This window comes from Gymnoscopelus microlampas (assembly GCF_963454915.1).
Source record: "Gymnoscopelus microlampas genome assembly, chromosome: 6".
Classification (NCBI taxonomy): Eukaryota; Metazoa; Chordata; class Actinopteri; order Myctophiformes; family Myctophidae; genus Gymnoscopelus; species Gymnoscopelus microlampas.
In genome coordinates, this window is record NC_139943.1 from 37513952 (window position 1) to 37533345 (window position 19394).

Consider the following 19394-nt stretch of genomic DNA (forward strand, 5'->3'; position numbering starts at 1 on the left):
AAGTGCTTCCCATTTTCATTGCGTTCAATTTCCCAGATTGCTAAACTGACAGTATATAATTGAGATAAGAGGAATTACATGTAATGTATTTTAAGGATTATTTTGATTTCATAGTGGTCAACTTAAAGCTGCCAAATAATGTACAAATGCATAATGTATAATCTATTAGGTTGACAAACTGTGTTTGGAAGGAGATGTATGTATAATCAGCACTTTTCTAGACAATGCTGTTAGGTGCAGTGTTCCACTCTCTGCAGAAACAGAGGCCAGACAAACCCAACAGGCTATTTAGTTTGTTTGCAGAGCCACCCCATTTATTTGTGCAAACCTGGAACATCAAACACGTACTTTTAAGTATTGTGCACAGTCTGTTCCCTTTCTGTTGCTAACTGGAATGATAAATGGTTCCACGGATAAAGGATTGGCAGTAAAGGACTTCCTGCATGCTGAGAGGCTATAAATTACTTGATCGGGAGGATACCTGGCCTTGCGCTAACCACTTTCAAAATGGAATCATTATTTTGGTGAAAATCTTCAAAACATTTCTCAAGATATATATGTATTTTTTTAAAGAATTTCACAAAAGGCAAAGCATTTCAGAACTTTCAATAACAGTGAAAATAGCATATCTACAAGTTGCACTGCATTGTGAGCTTGTAGATGAGCTATTGTGAGCTATTTTCGCTACAACAAAGTACAGCATATAGCATTTACTGTTTAATATTCTAAGAATATACAAGATTCTGCGTTGGTTTTTTTGTCTTTGCCCAGCATGCCTCATGCTGCAGCTTTTGCTTCGTAATTCATTCCAACGCAATATTATTGCCCTACTTCTTTGACTCCCAATCCAGGTGGCAGTCCTGGGGGAGCCCTTCCTGCATGCTTTCTCATCATCAGCATTTCCTTCCTTGGCATATCAGGGGTAGACATTGTTTCTGCGGTTGTCAGGCAGAATTAGTTTGATGTCTTGATTTTACGGATTCCTTTGTCCTCTTTGTTCTCACCAGGGGGAAACTTGTTTACGTTGAATTATTCATACGTGGTCGTGGTGTTGAACACAAATGATTGTGGATAGCATCCCTATGGAAACTCATCATGATCCTGTGTGAATGTGAGAGGAGGGGGCAAGGTGCGGGGGATGGGGGGGGGGTATTGTAAATGGAATGATTGGTCTTTTATACCTCCACCTCTGTCTGTCTGTCTATCAATCTGTTTGTCTCTCATTCTCTCTCTCTCTCTCTCTCTCTCTCCCCCCCCTCTCTCTATCTCTGTGATAGCAGAAATCTCAGATTCCCGATAGAGGCGACCCTGGGCGCCCCTCACCCATTGTGTCATTAACGCTGACCAGCAGCCCATCGCTATCTGCCCATGATCTCTCGACCTCCCTGAGAGGCAGCCAGCAGCACTCTCCACATTGGAGGGATTGAAGGCGCTGAGGCGGTGAGGGGTGGCAGGAGAGGGGAAAGAGGTGTGGGAGGGAGAACAGGGTGGGTGATGGGTGAGGGGGCAGCAGATAGAGGAGATGGAAGGGGAAAGAGATCAGTCAGTGGGAGGTATGAGAAAAAACGTTGGCGAGACGAACACCAGGAGGACAGAGAGGAAGAAAACAAGTGGATATGAAATGGAAGAAGATGAGGAAAGCCACAAGTGAAAATAAGTGAAGCTTGAGATTAATGGAGGAGAGGAAAGGAAAAGCAGGGGAGGAGAGGAAATAGTAAAACAAAAACAAAAAAGTGTATGTGTGTGTGTGTGTGTGTGTGGGGGGGGGGGGGGTTAGATTGAGAAGAAGAAAATAGATCAGATTAGGCATGCAGGCAGACTCGGAAAGGGAGTGAAGGAGAGAGAAAGGAGATGCTATTTCAAGGCAATACTTACTGATAATGTCACTCTGCTTCAAAGTGCAAAGCGTTGCTGTCGCGCTCCTGCATGACAGTGCCTCTGGAGAATTTCCTCCAAGATCAGATGATAAAAGGCCAGCTGACAGCGGGGTGCACGGTGCTCCCCCTCGCTCAATTTGACATGTTCCCGGGCAAATCGTGACAGAGTTCGTAGATTCATTTGGTCTCAATCAACAGATAGCCGCCGACCACTGGAGGACCCGGAGCAAGGGTGCAGTGTGAGACCTCGAGGAATGCCGACACCATGCGTGAGGTAAATGCCAGAGAAACTTAAGGGTGACGCGTGTAAATTAAGGGAAGCCACGGTTGTTGAAATGAGATGTCTCAAACACACACACACACACGCACACGCACACGCACACACACACACACACACACACACACACACACACACACACACACACACACACACTCTGACAGAATGATAGATATAAAAATATATATTATTCATGAAGACACAGCTCATCAGAATAAGACGTCAAGAAATAAATAAGCCATGTAGGTCAGTGTCACTTGATTTCTATATAGATTGTTCAATTTGACATGTTTATCACAGGCACATCAGTCACACGTCTGTCACTCTGTCTCAAGTGTCATTTAAGTCATCAATCATGCAGCCCTTAGACATTGCTCCTAAATTCCCAGATGGCCATACTGGATATTTCATCTTGGCAGCAGAAAGTGAGCTTTATTTCATTTTTGCTTTTTACATTGTAACATTGTGTAAACTGCTATTTCATTATACATAGGCCTACATACAGTCATATAGTAACATAACGAGTAATGTCACTAATTACTTTTGATACAAAGTAAGGAGTAATAAGCAGCTAAATTACACTTCCTGAGTAACCTGCCCAACACGGCACATAGTATTATGAAACTGCAAGTCAGACTGGAATCAATTAGCCAAAATTAAAGTTAAATAAAAAAATAAAATAAAATAACAATTATTATTATCATTATTATTATTTATTATTAGTGTTAAATAGCTCTATAGGCCATTCCCATAGCAATTATTGCAGTGTTTGTTCAATAACAGGGGTCTCTCGCCTGTCCAGCTCTTTAGCAGGTCGGGATAACAATTTCATCCAGTCAGGAGAGAGAACTCAGGATACAGGATACAGGTGAAATTGGAAGTGATGAAAAAAAAAATGAGTAGACAAAATCGGAACACTATAATATTTAAGATGATAAATGCGTTCCCTCTCCTGATTTGATTATATTGGTGACCCAAATGTATTTTCTGTTTATTAAAGAGCTGGCGAGACCCTTGAACAAACACTATAGCAATGATTACTATCAGAATATATAGTTTTAACTTTTTAACAAAAAACCTTTAACCAAAATAAATATATGTCTTATAGTACCTTTAAGTTATATTTAGTGTGGCAAAATTAAGAGTTATCAATGGGTCAACTCCAACAAACTAGCAGTGCAAATGTCATTAATAACACTAAGATTAGATTGCTAAAATAGACATTACAGTCCCAAAATAAATTAGCTACAGTACATGTGGTCTTGGAATGTGAATGTGCTGAACTGTTTAGTAACAGTTGTTGGAAGAGGTCAATCATCTATAGCAGTGGTTCTCAACCAGTGGTCCTTGAGGGGGTTCCAGGTGGTCTCCAGCTAAATGGAAAGTTGGTAACCAAATGGACCCTCATTAAATCTTTAATTCTTGAGAGCGTAAAATGAAACCAAAGGAACCTGTGAGGTTTCATTTTAGCCATTTGGTTTCATTTTACGTTAAATTATTGTTAAACATCTGTCTACGTCTACACAATTAGAGAATGTAGAAGAATTGTTATTTTGATCAACGTTTGCCTGTTATCTCACCTATAGTACCAACATCAATACAGCATGGAATAGTGGACAAAATCGTATCCAAAGATTAATGGACGAAATAATGGACCTTGATATGAAAAAGGTTGAAAACCACTGATCTATAGCCACAACTGCTGTAGACCTACACCTGTGGAAACATCACTTCCTGTGTGCCACCTGTTTAACTTTATTGCCATTGTCAACCAGTAGGTGTCCTTGTCCTACCAGAGAAGGGAGACCACCTCCAACCACTGCAGATGCAGATGTGCTAGTTGTATTGTGTTAACATATGCAGTGTCCCGAGGGACACTGGTGTGTCGTGAGGTGTGCCTTGGGATTCTGTGACAACCACACATTATTATTATTGCAATAATACACTAAACAAAAAGTTATGAATGACAAATTTACCATTGTGTGTGCATTTCCCAATACAGAGAGAAATTCTATATACCCTAAAAAAAAAAATGTAATATGCATGATATCCCTATTTTGGGCATGTAATTATAGCGAACATCTACTTTTTTATTTAATTTTAGTCGTATTTTTTCACAAATAAAGAAATATTGTGAAAATAGCTGATCTACAAGGTCACAACACGTCGCATCGCAACACGTTGTGACATTGTAAAGCGCCTATTTTCTCTATGAAAACAGGTGCACCCTAAGATTTTTATTTGCCCATTGGTGTGTCTTGGGCACACAACAACATTTCAAAACCACTGCTCTACCACACATATTGGTTGGACATTTGGGATGATTTACATCCCAAATGTCGGCTTTATTAATAGCCTACTGTTCATTCCAATTAAGAGCATGCAAACCCATCTGCACACATTCTGACCTTTTTGTGAGAGGAGTCAAATGAGTCTGAGAGAGAGAATGTGAGATATCTACCATAATCCATGTTAATACCATGTTATTGTATTTCCCACTGGCTGAGACCTTGAGCTTCAGTCGTAGAGTGAAAAGATAACCTCTTTGCTTTCTTCCTTCTCTGCCTACCTATACTGCATTTCTCAACCCCCCCCCCTCCAGGTCTGTGTGCAATTTAGTGGATGATGTGAGACCATGGCTGCACCTCGCATCCACCCCCGGCCTCTCTGTATGTCTGCCGCTGTGCACTATGGCTTTTTATTCCTATGTGATGATGGAATATGCTCGGGTAGGAATAGAAGCCATTTTACACACGGTGAGAGTGCGACGTGAAAGAAGCATGACAGAGGTGTGCATGTGTGTGTGTGTGTGTGTGTGTGTGGGGGGGGGGGTTCCTTTCTTATCCTGCCTGCTCATGTGCTCTCAAAGGCCCGGCGTCTGTTTTTTGATCAATCATAACTGTTTAATGTTTTCCCTGTGGTGATGACATGTTTAAGAGCGTCTTGTCGAATGATGTACACAGTCAAATCCTCAGGGCCAATTTATGCAGCGTGGTACAAATGAGCTTACGGGTCAATTTGGTTACATTTGTACCAAATGGAGTTAAATTAACACTCAGGATTTTACTGTATAGTTTTGTGTGTCTGTGTGTGCACCTGTTTCTGCCTCCAGGCGCACACAGCCTCCCCTGCTCCCTACGCTTGATGTGTGCAGTGACAGCAGCAGTCCACAGGGACGGAGGTGGAACATTGTGAAACATCATCGTGAATAAAGAACAAAAAGACATGAGCAAGAAGAGACCAATACGGATCTTTAATAACCAGCGATAAAAGAGGCACTTAGTGAACCACTTTAACAGCCTCCGAGAGGCATTTTGCATTTCCCTTTCTTCTCACTCTCATGATTCATTTGCACATTATTAAAATAAAACTTTGACATTGAGCATTACACCAGAAAATAATCTACCTACAATATTATACAATATAAGATACATACAGTATAAACAAGATAAAGCACCTTTTTTGTCCTAGTAAATACTATTCATAATTAAACAGTTGGAATACAGACACAGATGATTCAGGTTGTGATTTGTGTGTGGTAATATCAGTGCATGGGAAGAACTCCGTAATACAGGTCTCAGGACTGTGATGTGTCCTTACATGCACCTGAGTTTATACAACAGAAGCTTTCCTAATTTCCTTTCCTGTCAGCCTACAGATGAACTACTTGGATGGTTTACACAGTATCTTTACCATTTTTAAGAAACTAAAGAGAACCTTTAAGCACAGTTGGATGAATGTAACTGCTACAGATCTGAACGTTCCCTTCTGAGGACACTGGCATTCACATTACAATAAAAATATAACATAGCACCAGTTAATGTTTATACAATAAGGCTAATACAATGAATGTCAATGCAGTACAGTAAAGTAAAAATGAATACAAAATTATAACTATTTTTGTTCTTTTCTTATTTTTGAAACATGTACAAAAGGTGCACAGACAATAGTCCAAGTCAGTTATGATGTAATTTGGTCCTGTTGCAAAATACCCACAATGACCTCTTAAGATTTGGTGAATGCAAGACTGACATGCATTTCTTGGGGGGAAAAGGTTGATATTTTGATGTGTTTTTCAAGTATTCTTTTTTTTTCTTTCCTTTATGTGAATGAAATGTCATCAATGAAATTAATAATAACCAACAAAGGAATAGCAAAATATTTCCATGATTTGTCCAAATAGCATTGTTGACTTGAAAATGCATATCTGCAATTAGTCCTCACATTTGTGTAATAAAGACATTGCAAAAAAGAAGACATAAAGTGACTACATGACTATTTATAAAAAGCATTTCACAGAAAAGGGCCGTGCAATCTCATTCATCATAATGAGTCATTTGTGATTGTGAACTATTGTCTCTTTTTCACAGATCCCTCAACCCCCGTCAGTTTATAGATTCCGAAGTGTCCTTCCTTAAAGGAATCTTAAAGCTAGTGAGTTTTTGGCCAAATAACTGGCTCAGGAGGTGGTTTTGGGACTCTGCCGTCCGGTAGGCGTGACTTTCCATCGACCTGACCCCCATCTTTGGCTTAGACTTATTCAAGGAATTGTTCATAGGAGCTGCTGACACTTTAGAGACTGGGGAATGCAAAAGGCGTCCTGAAGGTCCCTTTTTGGCTTTATAGTCACCATTCAGGTGGTGCACCTCTGTTTTTTTCGGTGCGCAGTTATCAAGCAAGTTTCTCTTTGATTGCAAACCCAAGCTCGCAGTTTTGTGCTTTGGGACTAATTTGTTGCTAACAACATCGTCCCGTACTGAAGAAAGCACAGGGTAGTCACTGGGTCCATCCGACTTCCTTTGCAATGAGGGAGCCTCACATTTGCTGGGGCGAAATTTCTTTTTAGCCCTGGCGTCAATGCCAAGGTTCTCTCGCGTGGCCGGTGAGGAAACCCTTTGCAGGCTAAGGGGCGACTTTATCTCTTTTCTCCTCTTTTGTTGCCGCAAAGAGTCTCTATCTTCATTTGGAACTGAGCCCTGTGAGGACAGCTTAGAGTGGAAGACTGGTGTTGAGTCAATAGCCTTGGGGCTAATAGTGGAGTTGTGTTTACTGTTATCAGTTGTTTTGGCTGGGAACACTTTGTCTTTATTCTGACTGCTACCTTGCTGTTCAGCACCATTAGATAAGAAAACGTCCTTCTGTTTGCTGCCATTGCTGTAAGTTTTAGTTGTATTCTGCTCACGCTCCCTCTCTTGCTCCATCATACTGGTGACAACAGGTGACTTATGCTTTGTTGACTCAGGTGTCTTTGTACTGCTCTGATTTTCTCTGCAGCTTAAAGAATCCTCATTAGATGGGATTAAAATGTTATTTTCTGACCTTTTCTCACCAGCCTCATCTTCAACAGAACGCTGCTTGCCATTAGCCCCCACCTCTGCCAGTTTACTCTTCTCTTTTGATTCAGACCACTGTGATGTGATCTTGTCTCTGATACAAAGTGAATCATCCTCCTCCTTCACTTCACATGGCTCAGTAATTGATTCCCCATAAACCTCTTTATCAGGTGATTTAGGCGAGGGACTGGGGTCGATTTCCTCTGCTTTGGGAGTAGCCGATTCTGAACAGCCCACAGGAAAGGTACATTCAGAGTATTCCTCTGCAGTATCCTCTGTCTTTACGTCAGTGTGATATTCAGCTGTGCTGGTCTGCGTGAAGTCGTCCGCAGTGGATATAGTGGGTTTCGATGAAGGCATTTCGGAGTTGTTATTCAAGTGCAGTGAGCCGATGCTGGCAATGCCACTGTCAGAACTGTTCTCTTGCAGACTCTCTGAGAGAATTTTCCTCTTCTTACTCGCAGGCAAATCACATTCTTCCTCTTTGGTGGCAGATGCTTTGACAGGTCTGAGAACACCTCTGAATTTGAAAATCTTGTTACCCCCCGACAAGTGCTTTTCCATATGCCGGTCAAACTGCTCCTTTTTAGAGAAGGTATAGTTGCATGTGCTGCAGATGAACGATTTCTTAATGACATGCATAACGTCGGCGCAGAGCTCGCAGGTGTAAAGGGTGGTATGTTTTGAATCCAGCTCATCGACCTCCTCGTGTTCCCTCTTCAAGTGATCTTTCAGTTCCTGGGCTTCATTGTAAGTGACCGGACATTTGTGACACAGGAAAATCTTCTCCAGGTTGTGAACCACTAAATGTCTCTGAAGTTTGAATGGTTTGGGGAACTGTTTGCCACAGTGGTGGCAGTCTCTGGAAGGATCTTTACAGTTTGGGTGCATCTCCACGGTTTTAGACGTGACTGTTTTATGGAGGACCTCGAGTGGAGTTAACGTACTCTGCTTCCCACTTGCTCCACTGCTGACTTTTGTCTTGTGAACTCTCGGCTCGGCTCCCTCCACACTTTTCCCATCTGCAACAGCACTGTCTGTAGCCACAGCTTTATCCTGCTCCTTGGTCGGTTTACTTGTCTCTCTGTTCGATTTGCTGGGGCGGTGCTGCATGATGGAGGTAATGAAGTTCTTCACCGCCGTCTCCTGCATGAGGCATCCCGAAATGCCCAGCATGGAACCCTGCGTCTGGCCCTTCCGAGCGAACTGGGTGGCATGCTCTCGAAGGTGCTCGTTGTACATCCACACGTCTGATATCTCCTTCAAGCACATTCCGCAGGTCCAGATCCCTGCCTTGTTTTTGGCATGCTTCTCCCACAGATGGTCTCGCAACTGCTCCCTGGAGCTGAACTTGCGCTGCACACACATGTAGCACGTAGGGGGCGGAGAGGGGTTGTGAGAGAGCTTGTGAAAGTTGAGCTCCCCCAAGGTGAGGAACCAGGTGAAGCACACTTTACATTTGTACTGCTTATCTTTCACCTTTATGCCGCCCTCTTGCCGTTTCCTGCCTCGCCGCTCAGTAGGTTTCTTGGGCTTTTCGACCTCTCTCTTCTCGGCATCATCATTTACAACCGGAGGAGTCACTGTGATGTCTTTATTGGAGTCAAAGAACTGGATCTCAGGAAGTTGAAATGTAGTGTTGATGTTTTGAATGTCTATGCTGTGGAAAGCTGGTGCATTGTCCGTGACAGTTGTCTCCATGGGGGCAGGGGCGGGGGAGGGGGCAGAGGGCAGGGGGCACGGTGTGTTTGGCACGTCTGCGTTACACGGGCTCGGGTCAGACAACACTATTGGGTCTGCAGTTAAGCTACTAATGTCACTGGAGTCATTCCAAGCTATAGAGGATTTATCAATGGTGCTCTCCAGTGGATTCAATGCATCGCCGGCAGGCTGTTCATTGTTCTCATGATTGTCTTTGTGATCATTGACAGCTTGCTTGACATTAGATAATGCCTCAGCATCACTTTTTAAGGTGCTGTTGTGGCACATATTCAAAATGATAGCGTCGTCTCTTGATATGGTCTCGTATTCACAATGGCTGTTCTTGATGAATGTTTCATGTGGTTGATTTTCGGTGCACTGAGTTTTATTTTCAATAAATATTTCGGGGGGAGGGTAGTCGTGATTCAGGTGCGAATCAGGTGACAACTTCTGCCTCTTGTTTTTCTTGCTGTAAACCCTTGGACACTTTTTCCTTTTCATCTCCTCATCTCTGGGGAACAGCTGAGAGAATGTGGTATCATCATCAATTAAGGCCTTGAGAGTGGGACTGAGGCCAGGTGGGCTAGGAGGGGCCGGAGACAAACAGGGGACAGGACTGACCTCGTCTGCAGGGCTGCTGCCTTTCTCACATTTTATTTCAACTGCAACTTTCCTAAGAATTTCTTTGGCAAGACTTTCTCCTGATGCTTTTTGCGCACACATCTCGCTGGCGTACTCCTGTTCAGACTTCTCACATTCTTTAGTAACATTCTTAACTACTGCACAATCCACTTCATCATATGTGCATGATTCTGCCTCTTCACTGGCCGTCTGTGGCACGCCCGTACTTTTCACCTCTTCCACCTCTGTGTCGTTCTCCTTTAACTGCACCGTTTCACTTATTCCATCTGTCTCTTGTGTGGGAGATACGGATGTGTCTTCGACACTGCAGCTTGAAGCAACGGGGAGGGGGATTTCCTGTGTCTCAGTAATGTTTTTGTCAGGATGATTATTGATTTTCCCTCGCTCCTCTGGTGGCTTGCATGTTTCTTGTAATGTGCGGTTTTGGAATTCAGGAGTTATAGCTTGCAGGATGTCTGTCTTCAATATATTTAGGAGCTCATCTGAGAATGGATCCGTCTTTATGTTGATCTCACTATTTTTGTTTTTCCTTGCTTTGTTGCTCTTCTTTGCCTTTGGCGCCGGGGGAGGCACATGAGGAACTATTTCATCCATGAGTATCGGTGTATTTGTTTCCGTGGTCACATCCTCCAGGATTTGATCTGTGGCCACTGGTTTAGATGTGGGAATGTTATTGCTCATCTCAGTGAGAGTCTCAGCTACCCCCTCCGCTTTCTCTGGGAAACAGAACTGTGACTCATCTTTATGCACTTTCTCTGCAGTTTGTGATGTTTCATAAATAAGCATGCTGCCCTGACTTGATGTTGCATTGTCCAGGACAGCATGTCTGTCAGTTCTGATCAGATGTTTCATGGCCTTGTGTCTCTTTAGCCCCGGCACTGTCCTAAAACACATAGAGCAGATGTCGCAGAGGACTTTTCCTTGTTGAGTGCTGTTCTGCATGTTTGTTTTCTTTTGCTCCATCTCTTCCACCTGGTGGGTTACAGAACAGCACAGGTCAGTCTCTAGTGTTGGTTGTGTTTCTGCTGACTCTGGTGGTAGACACGTATCTTCACAGATGATCGGTGACTTCGGAGTGGGTGGAAGGTCTGGTGCATCCTTTATGAGAGGAGCAGCTCCTTGTTCACACAGAGACCCATGTGTGTCTACATTCTCTGGTTCAGATTTGCTCAGGAGGTCAGCGTGTACACTCAGATATTCAACAGATTCAAGATCATTGTGGCAGACCTCTATGTCCGCCTGTACCTTGTCATCGGAAGCATCAGTGCATTTGATTTGTGCTGGGAGACCCAATGCAATGCATGTAAATTGCAGACTCTCTTGGATGATGCTTCTGTCCAAGGGTTCAACTGGTTTAGTTGGAGGATCTGATTTTAATGACATTTCTGCATCTGTGATTGTTGTGGTTTTGTTGGCTGTCAGTGCTGCTTTGTCACCACAAATGCTGCTGTCATCTCTTGGACACTGCTTGACATCTGGCTCCTCTTCAACTCTGTTAGCTGGTGAGATGGGGATGTAGTCATATTGATTCAACTGTGGAGGCTCATCTGAGATGCCATCATAGTTCAGTGGGCTAAGTTTGAAATCATACATTCTGTCTGTCTTCAAGAGTGCCTCTGATGCATCTGTTGGTTCACCTGTACTCGTGAGGGGGAGTGGAGAGGGGACAGTCGCTTCAGATGTGGGAATTTTACAATCGATAGTCACCAAATCCAGGTGAGGTGGACTTATGAGAGAATATTCCATCTCAGCTGCTCTGGTCAAAGGTGCATCGATCAGCAATGAATTGTTGTCATTTTGTTCATCACAGTCCTCTGTGTGGGATTGCATATGCTGAAATGACCCTTGGTCACTGGTCATATTATCACTTTGTGACTGACCTGAATCCTCTGGTAAGACCAGGTTCTCTGTGGTCGTGTGAGAAGTTGCGAGAGCAGGACTGGTCGGTGGTGCATCAGCTTGTAGAATAAGACTCTCTTCTATATCATTCCCCATATCATTCCCTGTGCAGGGTGAGTTCTGATGACTTGCAATGTGATGGATGGGAAAATGCTCTTCAATGTCTTCCATGTGTATCTCGGGTTCTTGTTTTTGAATGGTGTCAAATGTAAGAGCCGTTTCAGGTTTTGTCTTGTACTGAAACGGAACAACCGCACACACAGTGCTCTCCAGTATACAGTCAGTCTGTGTGAGACTCAGCACACTGTTTTCTCCCTCTATAATAAACTGAGTGCCTTGAATGGAGGAGCAGTGAGTTGTATGCTCTATGTTGTTTTCCATCAGTAATGGACTGCAAGGCTTGTCTGTGGTTATTATCTCCATGGGCATGTTGGCTGTCTCACTGCTGCTGTAAATCTCAGGAGGGCTACAATTTTGAGGGGCAGTGGAAGCATTTAGGTCATCTTGTTTTTGTTCATCGTCTGTGACTTCACATTCTCTCCTCAGTTGATCAGAGCTCTGCATTTGTGGTTCATGTGACAACGGTGAATTGCTGGGCATGTCAGCGGCTCTTTCTTGCCATACTTGATCCACGACATCATTCACGCTGTCCTTCATTTCCGGGGCGGTGTCATGTAGAAGCGGTGGTGCTGAAAGAGGGCTGTCAGGCTGACAAGTGATGGCCCTCACCGCTTCAATTTCCTCATGGCAGTCTAAAGCAGGGCTCTCTTGAACGTCGTTGATGTTTTGTAAGAGTTTATCCATGTTGTCCCCTGCATTAGAGTCCTCACGGGCCTCCTCGGCCTCATGTGTGTCATTCATTTCCATATTTGAGCAGTAAACTGACTCAATCACATTACTCTGCTCAGTAATATGCTCCTTGACTGATGTGAATTTAGTCTCTGTCTCACCGTCACTGTTTTCTGTGGGTTCCCTTGGTGGTAGTATAACTGTCAGTTTTTCATCCTCTGCAGGGTCAGCGCTGCTGCAGAACGATGGCTGTGACTCACTCAGAATGAATTCAATATCATTTTTCCTCTCATTGATATTTAGAGGTGATAATATATTCTCCTTCTCTGTAATTGCTTCCCTTTCACCATCATGTCTTCCCTCCCCTGTGTCAGTCACTTGACATTCAATTTCTAGATGCTGTGGACTCTTGAGAGGATTGATATTCAGCTCCTCTTGTCCTGATATAATGGGCTCCTTTTTGAATATGGAATCAGAAATCACCTCCAGGCTTTTCATCAGGTTTTCGGCATATCTCTTCTCTTCCAAAATCTCCTCTTTTGATTCTGCATGAGTTATTTTTTCAACACTCGCGGCCTCCGAATTTTGCACTTGGTGATGTGGATGTCGTTCTACGTGTGTGACTGCGTTTAACATGTCGGGCGTGTCAACCTCTTTTACAGTAAAATGCTCGAGGACTCCCGAGTCATTGTGTGTTGGAGTGTGGGGACTGTGGTGTCCACTCATCAACTCAAACTGGAATGGACTAGACCATGGAAGGCCCGGCTCGTGGAAATGCTCCGATTGCACATTAGTGACTGACATGTCCATGGTCTGCACAGGGCACCTAATATCCAGACCAGTGTGTTCATTCTCTGATGATTCATCACTCAGTCTTAGAGGAGAGAACTTGCTCATTTGCAACTGTTTGGGGGCCTCTTCGGCTTGTAACGGCGGGCTCTCCATCTTAGTTGTCTGTAGCTGGTTCTCAAGTTCAGTCACTATTCTCTTTATCTCTAGCTCATCCTCTGAAGCACAGCTGTTGAGATTTGTGCCGTAGTCCATAATCTTTTCTGGCAGTGACAAGGGAACATGACTGTAATCTGACTTCTTTTCATTTGTCTTCTCAGAGTTGCCTTTGTACTGCGATATCTCATCTGGCAACATTGGGCTGACGTCAACCATAAGGCCCCAGTCCCTTTGTTCCAAAAAGGGCGAGAAGGATGATACAAACTCTTCTTTTTTATCATTTGTGCTCTCTATTGTGCTGAAACTCTCTTTCTGCAGTGGCATGTCTGAGTAAAGGCCATTGTCAAATTCTGCCACTGTCAGGTCCCCAAACATCGATGATGTGTCAAATGAAAGAGGGGATTTCAGAAGACCCTGGTCCTGGTCCAAGGGGTAGGGCAGAAGATGTGATGAATCTTTTTGTATCAATGGACCATGGGGTTCAGGTGGAGACAGGCACACTTCATTCACCAGAGCACTGCACAGAGTTGTTGGTTTGGGGACTAAGTCGTCGACTAAAGAAATTTGCTCTTTCATTGTGTAGACACTGTCATTATGTTTTTCAAAGGTGGTGCTGTCTGACAGTTTAGACTTTGATGGCATTGCCCGGGGCCCTTCACTATCTCTTCTTTTACGAGTTGATCTTCCCTTTGGGTTTCGCTCGTTCTTATTATTAAAATCAGCTGGTTCTTTGTTGAAGGTGGCAGAACGTGAATCTAGCTGTGACTGCTTGCCGCTGGTACTTGTAGACTGTGCTGATTCTTCTTTGGGGGGTGTATTGTTTACTATCTGTGGGGTATTTCTGTTTGAAATGTCTGCTATACAAGTGTCTCTGTTATATGACTCCAGTCTCTCTCTTGACACTGTGTGTGAACCCCTGCATTTGTCAAGGTTTTTGCCTGCTCCCCTTGCTTTATGTAATGGATCAGCATCTTCCACGTTCGAACAATGGCTCCTCAGGGCCTCTGAGTTGTCTTTGCTAACAGAAAGACTAGGCTTATCAGAACTGTACTTTTTGGTAGATTTTGTGAACGTAAGTGCTAGCTGTGTGCTGGACTCTTTTGGACATAACTTGTGTGGTGAGGACCTCTCATAGGTTTTCTGTTCCGGGGAGTCTTTCCTCCTAATCTCCATCTTCTTCTCACAGTCGGAGTCAGTGCGGTCCGTGCTTTTGGGGCTGTTGATGCTGTCGCTGGAAACACTCACAGACGTGCTGAGCTCGCTGCTGGTGGACGACCTGCTCCCCCGCCTCCTGAGCCTCTGATGAGAGCTGTGTTTCTCAGGGGAGAGAGAGACCTCCTCGCTCTTCTTCACCTCAAAGCACTCCTTTGACTCATGTCTCCACGCGGCTTGGTCTCGCTCACTCCTCGCTCGCCATTTGCACTCCTTGGTGTACGTGTATTTGCACCGGCTGCTCTGACTCAGCCGGCCTTGGCTCGCTATCTTTACCGGCTCACACTCGTCGTCCGAGTCCGAGACATAGTCGTACTCTCCAAACGCCGGGTTCTGCACGGTGGGGGTCAGCCTCTCCATCACCAGCGAGAACTGAAGGTTCTTGGTACCTTTGACGTGGAGCTTGTGAAGTTTATTTTTCTGTTGCACTATCTTGTGAATGAGCTCTTTGCTCCAGGTCCCCCCTCCGGTTCGTTTCCTCTTGCTCTCTTTCACTGTACTTTTTGGGGTCGGGGACGTTTGGTTCACTGTGGAGGCTGAGGGATGGATCAAGCTGCGCAGTGCCGAGCCATCTTGGTAGCTCTTAACACCGCAGCGCTCTGAAAATTTGCTGGATAAGAGGAACCTCGGAGCACTAGTGTTTTCATCCTCACTCTTGCACAGCTTTCTTGCCTCTCTCATTTTGCTGTCTTGTTCCTTGGATTTCTCCTCCGAAGTGATTCTTGAATTTTTATGAGAGGCCTCTTTTTTCATGTTCATTTTCTCATCTTGCTCCAAATTCAGTGCCATTTTCTCCAGTTTGCTTTCTGTGTACCGTTTATCTATCTCGGGGCTTTTAACGTCCGAGTCGTAAAGATACTTCCCCTGCATCAGACTCCTGTCATCGTCTATTGCTTGCCTACTTTTGCTCTCGAAAACCATCAATTCTTTGGTTTTTATTAATTGTCTGTTTGATGTTGTTTTGACAGTGGTGAGGTCATCGTCAGCAAAAGCATCTATGAAGCTGCTGTCAATTTCTGCATTGTCTGACTGATAGCCAAGTCCGTTCAGGGCTTCTGTAATTAGACTGTCTAACTCCATTTCCAGGTCAGGTAGGGGAACAGGGAGAATGCATGGGCCAGAGATCATCGGATCCTCCTTGTTGTCCCCTTTAGATTCCCCGTCAGACATCAGCTCACCATTCTTATTCAGCCCCAACAAAGACAGGTGAAGGTCAGACGGACACCTTGGAATGGAAACATTCTGACATGCACCAGACCCAGACGATGCAGCTTTTGACATTTCTGCAGAGAACTTCCTGCTATCTTCCACTTTTGATATGTCTTTGATCTCATTTTGTGCAAATGCACTGTGCTGACCACAGTACTGCTTATGGCCCAGGAATGAGGCCAGGTTATTGAAATTCTGATCACACTGCTTGCAAGTCAGCAGCACGTCTAGCTGGTCAAGATTTGCTGTGGCTAAAGAGGTGGCTAACTGGTGTGCAGAGTATGGCGGTGGTGGTTGGTGGTGATCTATTCCGAAGCTGTCCATATAGCCCTTGTTTCCATCCACGGCAGTCTTTGGGTGTATGCTGTTCTGCAGGTAGCTCATCATGTCATCTTTGGCTCTGTCTGGGCCGTAGGGTACATTTCGGGGGGTGTCGGAATGAAAGTGATGGGGGTTGGTGCTTAGGTGATCTGAGGATAACTGAGTTTTGGCTTGGTGCTGGTGATAAAACGGTGGCGGGGGACCTGGCTTTGGTGTTTGACTGTCCTCAGAGTTTAGGTTAACAGGGCTGGTGGAGGCTGGGGAGAGGGAGGAGCAGGTGCTACTGGAGGTGGGGTTGTGGACCGGGGAGGGCAGAGGGGATTCATAGGGCGATACCATCATAAGCCCCATAGGTGGGACTTGTACAGGGGGGTAGTTGTAGTTTCTTGATGATGCAGCTGGAAGAGACTGATTTAGCCCAAAATATACAGGCTTATTTTTGGACTCACACACCTGTGCGTGGCTCATCTCTACTTTAAAAGAAGACATTGTGCTGCTGCTGTGTTTGACAGATTCCTGTCTTTGGTTAGAAAAGCCTTCACTGTTTCTATTGCTTTGGAACGAGCTGTTCTTATGGGATTTATTATCATCCTGCCATTCAGAGGGGGAAACCATGTAAGCCAATTTTTGATTGCTAATTTGCCTAGATAATTCAATTCTGTTTTGGCTAGGCATGGCAGAGTTTAGGCGTATCTGCTGCCAGGGCATTCTGCTGCTTTTAGATGAATTTGGCCTTTGCTCAAGTGCTGGTTGGTTCTGAAACTGAAACTTATCATTCATATCAGCATATGGAATTGTGTTTTGATCAGCTGGTGAATATGACTTACTAGTTCCCTCCCAGGAGTGTGGTAATATACTGTGAACTTTGTTGATGTTTTTATCAAACGGCACTGAGCCCATATGAATGTTATTCAGCGGAGGGCTGCCGTATGTTTTGTTTGGAAAGTGCATTTGGGAGCTGGGGCCTTGTGCAATATTTCTTGCATGGAGCACACTTCCTTGGATGTGTGCTCTCTGGCTGACAGCTGTGTCTTTGGGGTGGCAGCTCCTCTTGCTGGCTGCAGTGATGGCTACATCCCTACTGTCTGCTTGTCCAAAAGCCTTGCCACCCTCTGGCAGGGCGCCCTTCCCTTGCTCTGACTGCTGTGAGCTTGAGCCAGAGCTCTCACTGCTTGCCGAGTCCTCATTCTGACTCCTTGGACAGTGCATAGAGGACACTGCCCCTTGTGGTGACTGTATGTACTGTGATGGCTGTGGGGCGTGGGAATAAGATGTTCTATCCTCTGACTGCTGTTCATTATTGAACTGTGTGTTGTTTTGAGAAACCTCCTGGCTCTCTCCGGGCGTGAAGGAATAAGAGTTATGAGTTACATGAACTGAACTTAAAGAGGAGTCTGTGAAGTCTTGAGACTGGTGGTTCTGTTCACAGGGAAAGGGGTCCGACGTTGAGTCTTCCATCAACTGATATCCATACTGAAACGGCAATGTCACAAATGTATTCGCTTTATTGGCCTCTGTGAGGGCAGTGGGCTTCTGTGAGGAGATTGCGTAGTTAGCACCATTAAAAGTCCTTTCAGGTGACTGCCACGCGTTGGAGCTACTCAGCTGAAAGTCTGTAAATAGCAGCTGGTTGCCAGGCTGTGCATTGTTGCTCTCCATCGGGCCTGGTGGCTGCTGCTGCTGCTGCTGGGACAGGGGTGGATGTTGGTGGGTGGAGGCTCCACCTGCGGTGCTGAGTGCCTGTGAGGTATAGCTTGGGGCGGTGAGGTTAGAGGAGGCCTCCTGGAAGCAGCGGCTGTAGTTGAGCTCCTCTTGCTGCAGCTCGGCCTCTCTTTCCGGGATACTGGGCACGTGGAATCTGTAGCTGCCCGAGACTGGGCCGCGACTGGCTTCCAACTTCTTGGGTGGCGAGACCTTCTGCTGCGGGTAGGCGATGCCGATGGTGGGGTTGGAACGTGGGTTGGTGATGCTCAGCCTGTACAGCTGCTGCGGGTTGCCCCGCTCTGACTTTCCGGACCGCTTGCCCTTTTCGCGGCCACGGCTCTTTCCGCTCGGGGACTGGGGGCTGCCTTTGCCACTGGGCCAGGTCCTGTCAGTGGCAAATTTAGTTCTGTTCTGCAATGACCTGAAGTCGATCTTCCCCGTTTGCTGTGGCCGTATCACAGCCTCGCGTTGCTGAGTGCAGTCTCTCTCCTTCTCTAGTTTGTCAGTCTTTGCCTCTCTGCTGCCGCTGCGGGCCTCAGTGCCGGTGCTTGGGAAGTGCTCTGAAGACTCTTGTGTGCTGCTGTCACTGTGCTGCTGCTCCAGCGCCGTCCCCTCATCCTGCAGTTTGGACTCAGCGCCCAGCTCTTTGACGGCGTACGTGCGCTGAGGCTCTCCTGCCATGGTGCACGGGGCGCACTGTGAAGGCCTGGTCCTCAGAAGCGCTGTCTGGGAGACAGGGGCATGGTCCTCTCAGTTGGTACGGATCAGTAAAGGTCCAGTGGCAGGGACTGCAGGGAAAGGGCCGCTCGCTGCAGGCTCATCTCTTCACTTTCATCATGAACCACCGATCTGGCACCAGCATACAGCAGACCTGCAACGACAAAAGAGAGATGGGGGTGTGATTAAAACCATTGTCCAAGAAAGAAAGTGTGTGCAAATGTGCGAATTGATGTTGACAACACTAGGTAGAAATGAACATTAATTTATTGATGCATTAGTATAGTCAACTGAAAAAAAAAACCCAAAAAAAACTGGGATTTCTGATTATAGGGAAGCAAAACACTTCTAAAACATTTTGTTAATTAATGAACAAGATAAAAAAAAAGAAGGTGAATGTTGCTGTTTGTTAATTGAGAAGATACAATTGTATGGCCTATTACTATTACTATCAAGTCTGTTGTGACGGTCAATATGTGCACACTGCAAGACTATACTGCTTTGACCAGTAGAGGGCACTGTTGCAACATTATACAGCTGTGCTTTTACAGACAGCACAAAGAGCCAGTGTAATCTCTGCTGTATTCTATGATATTCAAGCTCCCACGGAAGATACTGGCAACACACTCGTTCCATATTACTGACTACTACAACAAACAGCTCTAATAATTTCAAAGCACTGGTTTCTTGCCATCCATGCTCAACAACTGACACCAAGTGAACTGATGGATGTACGAGAATCACAGACAGAACCTACTACATAAA

General features: G+C 45.1%; 1 protein-coding gene across 4 annotated transcripts in view; it reads right to left on the reverse strand.

Annotated features, from left to right (window-relative positions):
* Nucleotides 1–5384: 5384 nt before the first annotated feature.
* znf469 (zinc finger protein 469) overlaps nucleotides 5385–19394 on the reverse strand; it is a 177030-nt gene continuing 163020 nt past the window's right edge. For all 4 annotated transcript variants that reach the window (XM_084060353.1, XM_084060352.1, XM_084060354.1 and 1 more), the window contains one exon: nucleotides 5385–18783. In XM_084060353.1, coding sequence (XP_083916479.1) covers nucleotides 6540–18593 — 12054 coding nt within the window. In that variant the 5' untranslated portion in view covers nucleotides 18594–18783 and the 3' untranslated portion in view covers nucleotides 5385–6539. The remainder of the gene's footprint in view (nucleotides 18784–19394) is intronic.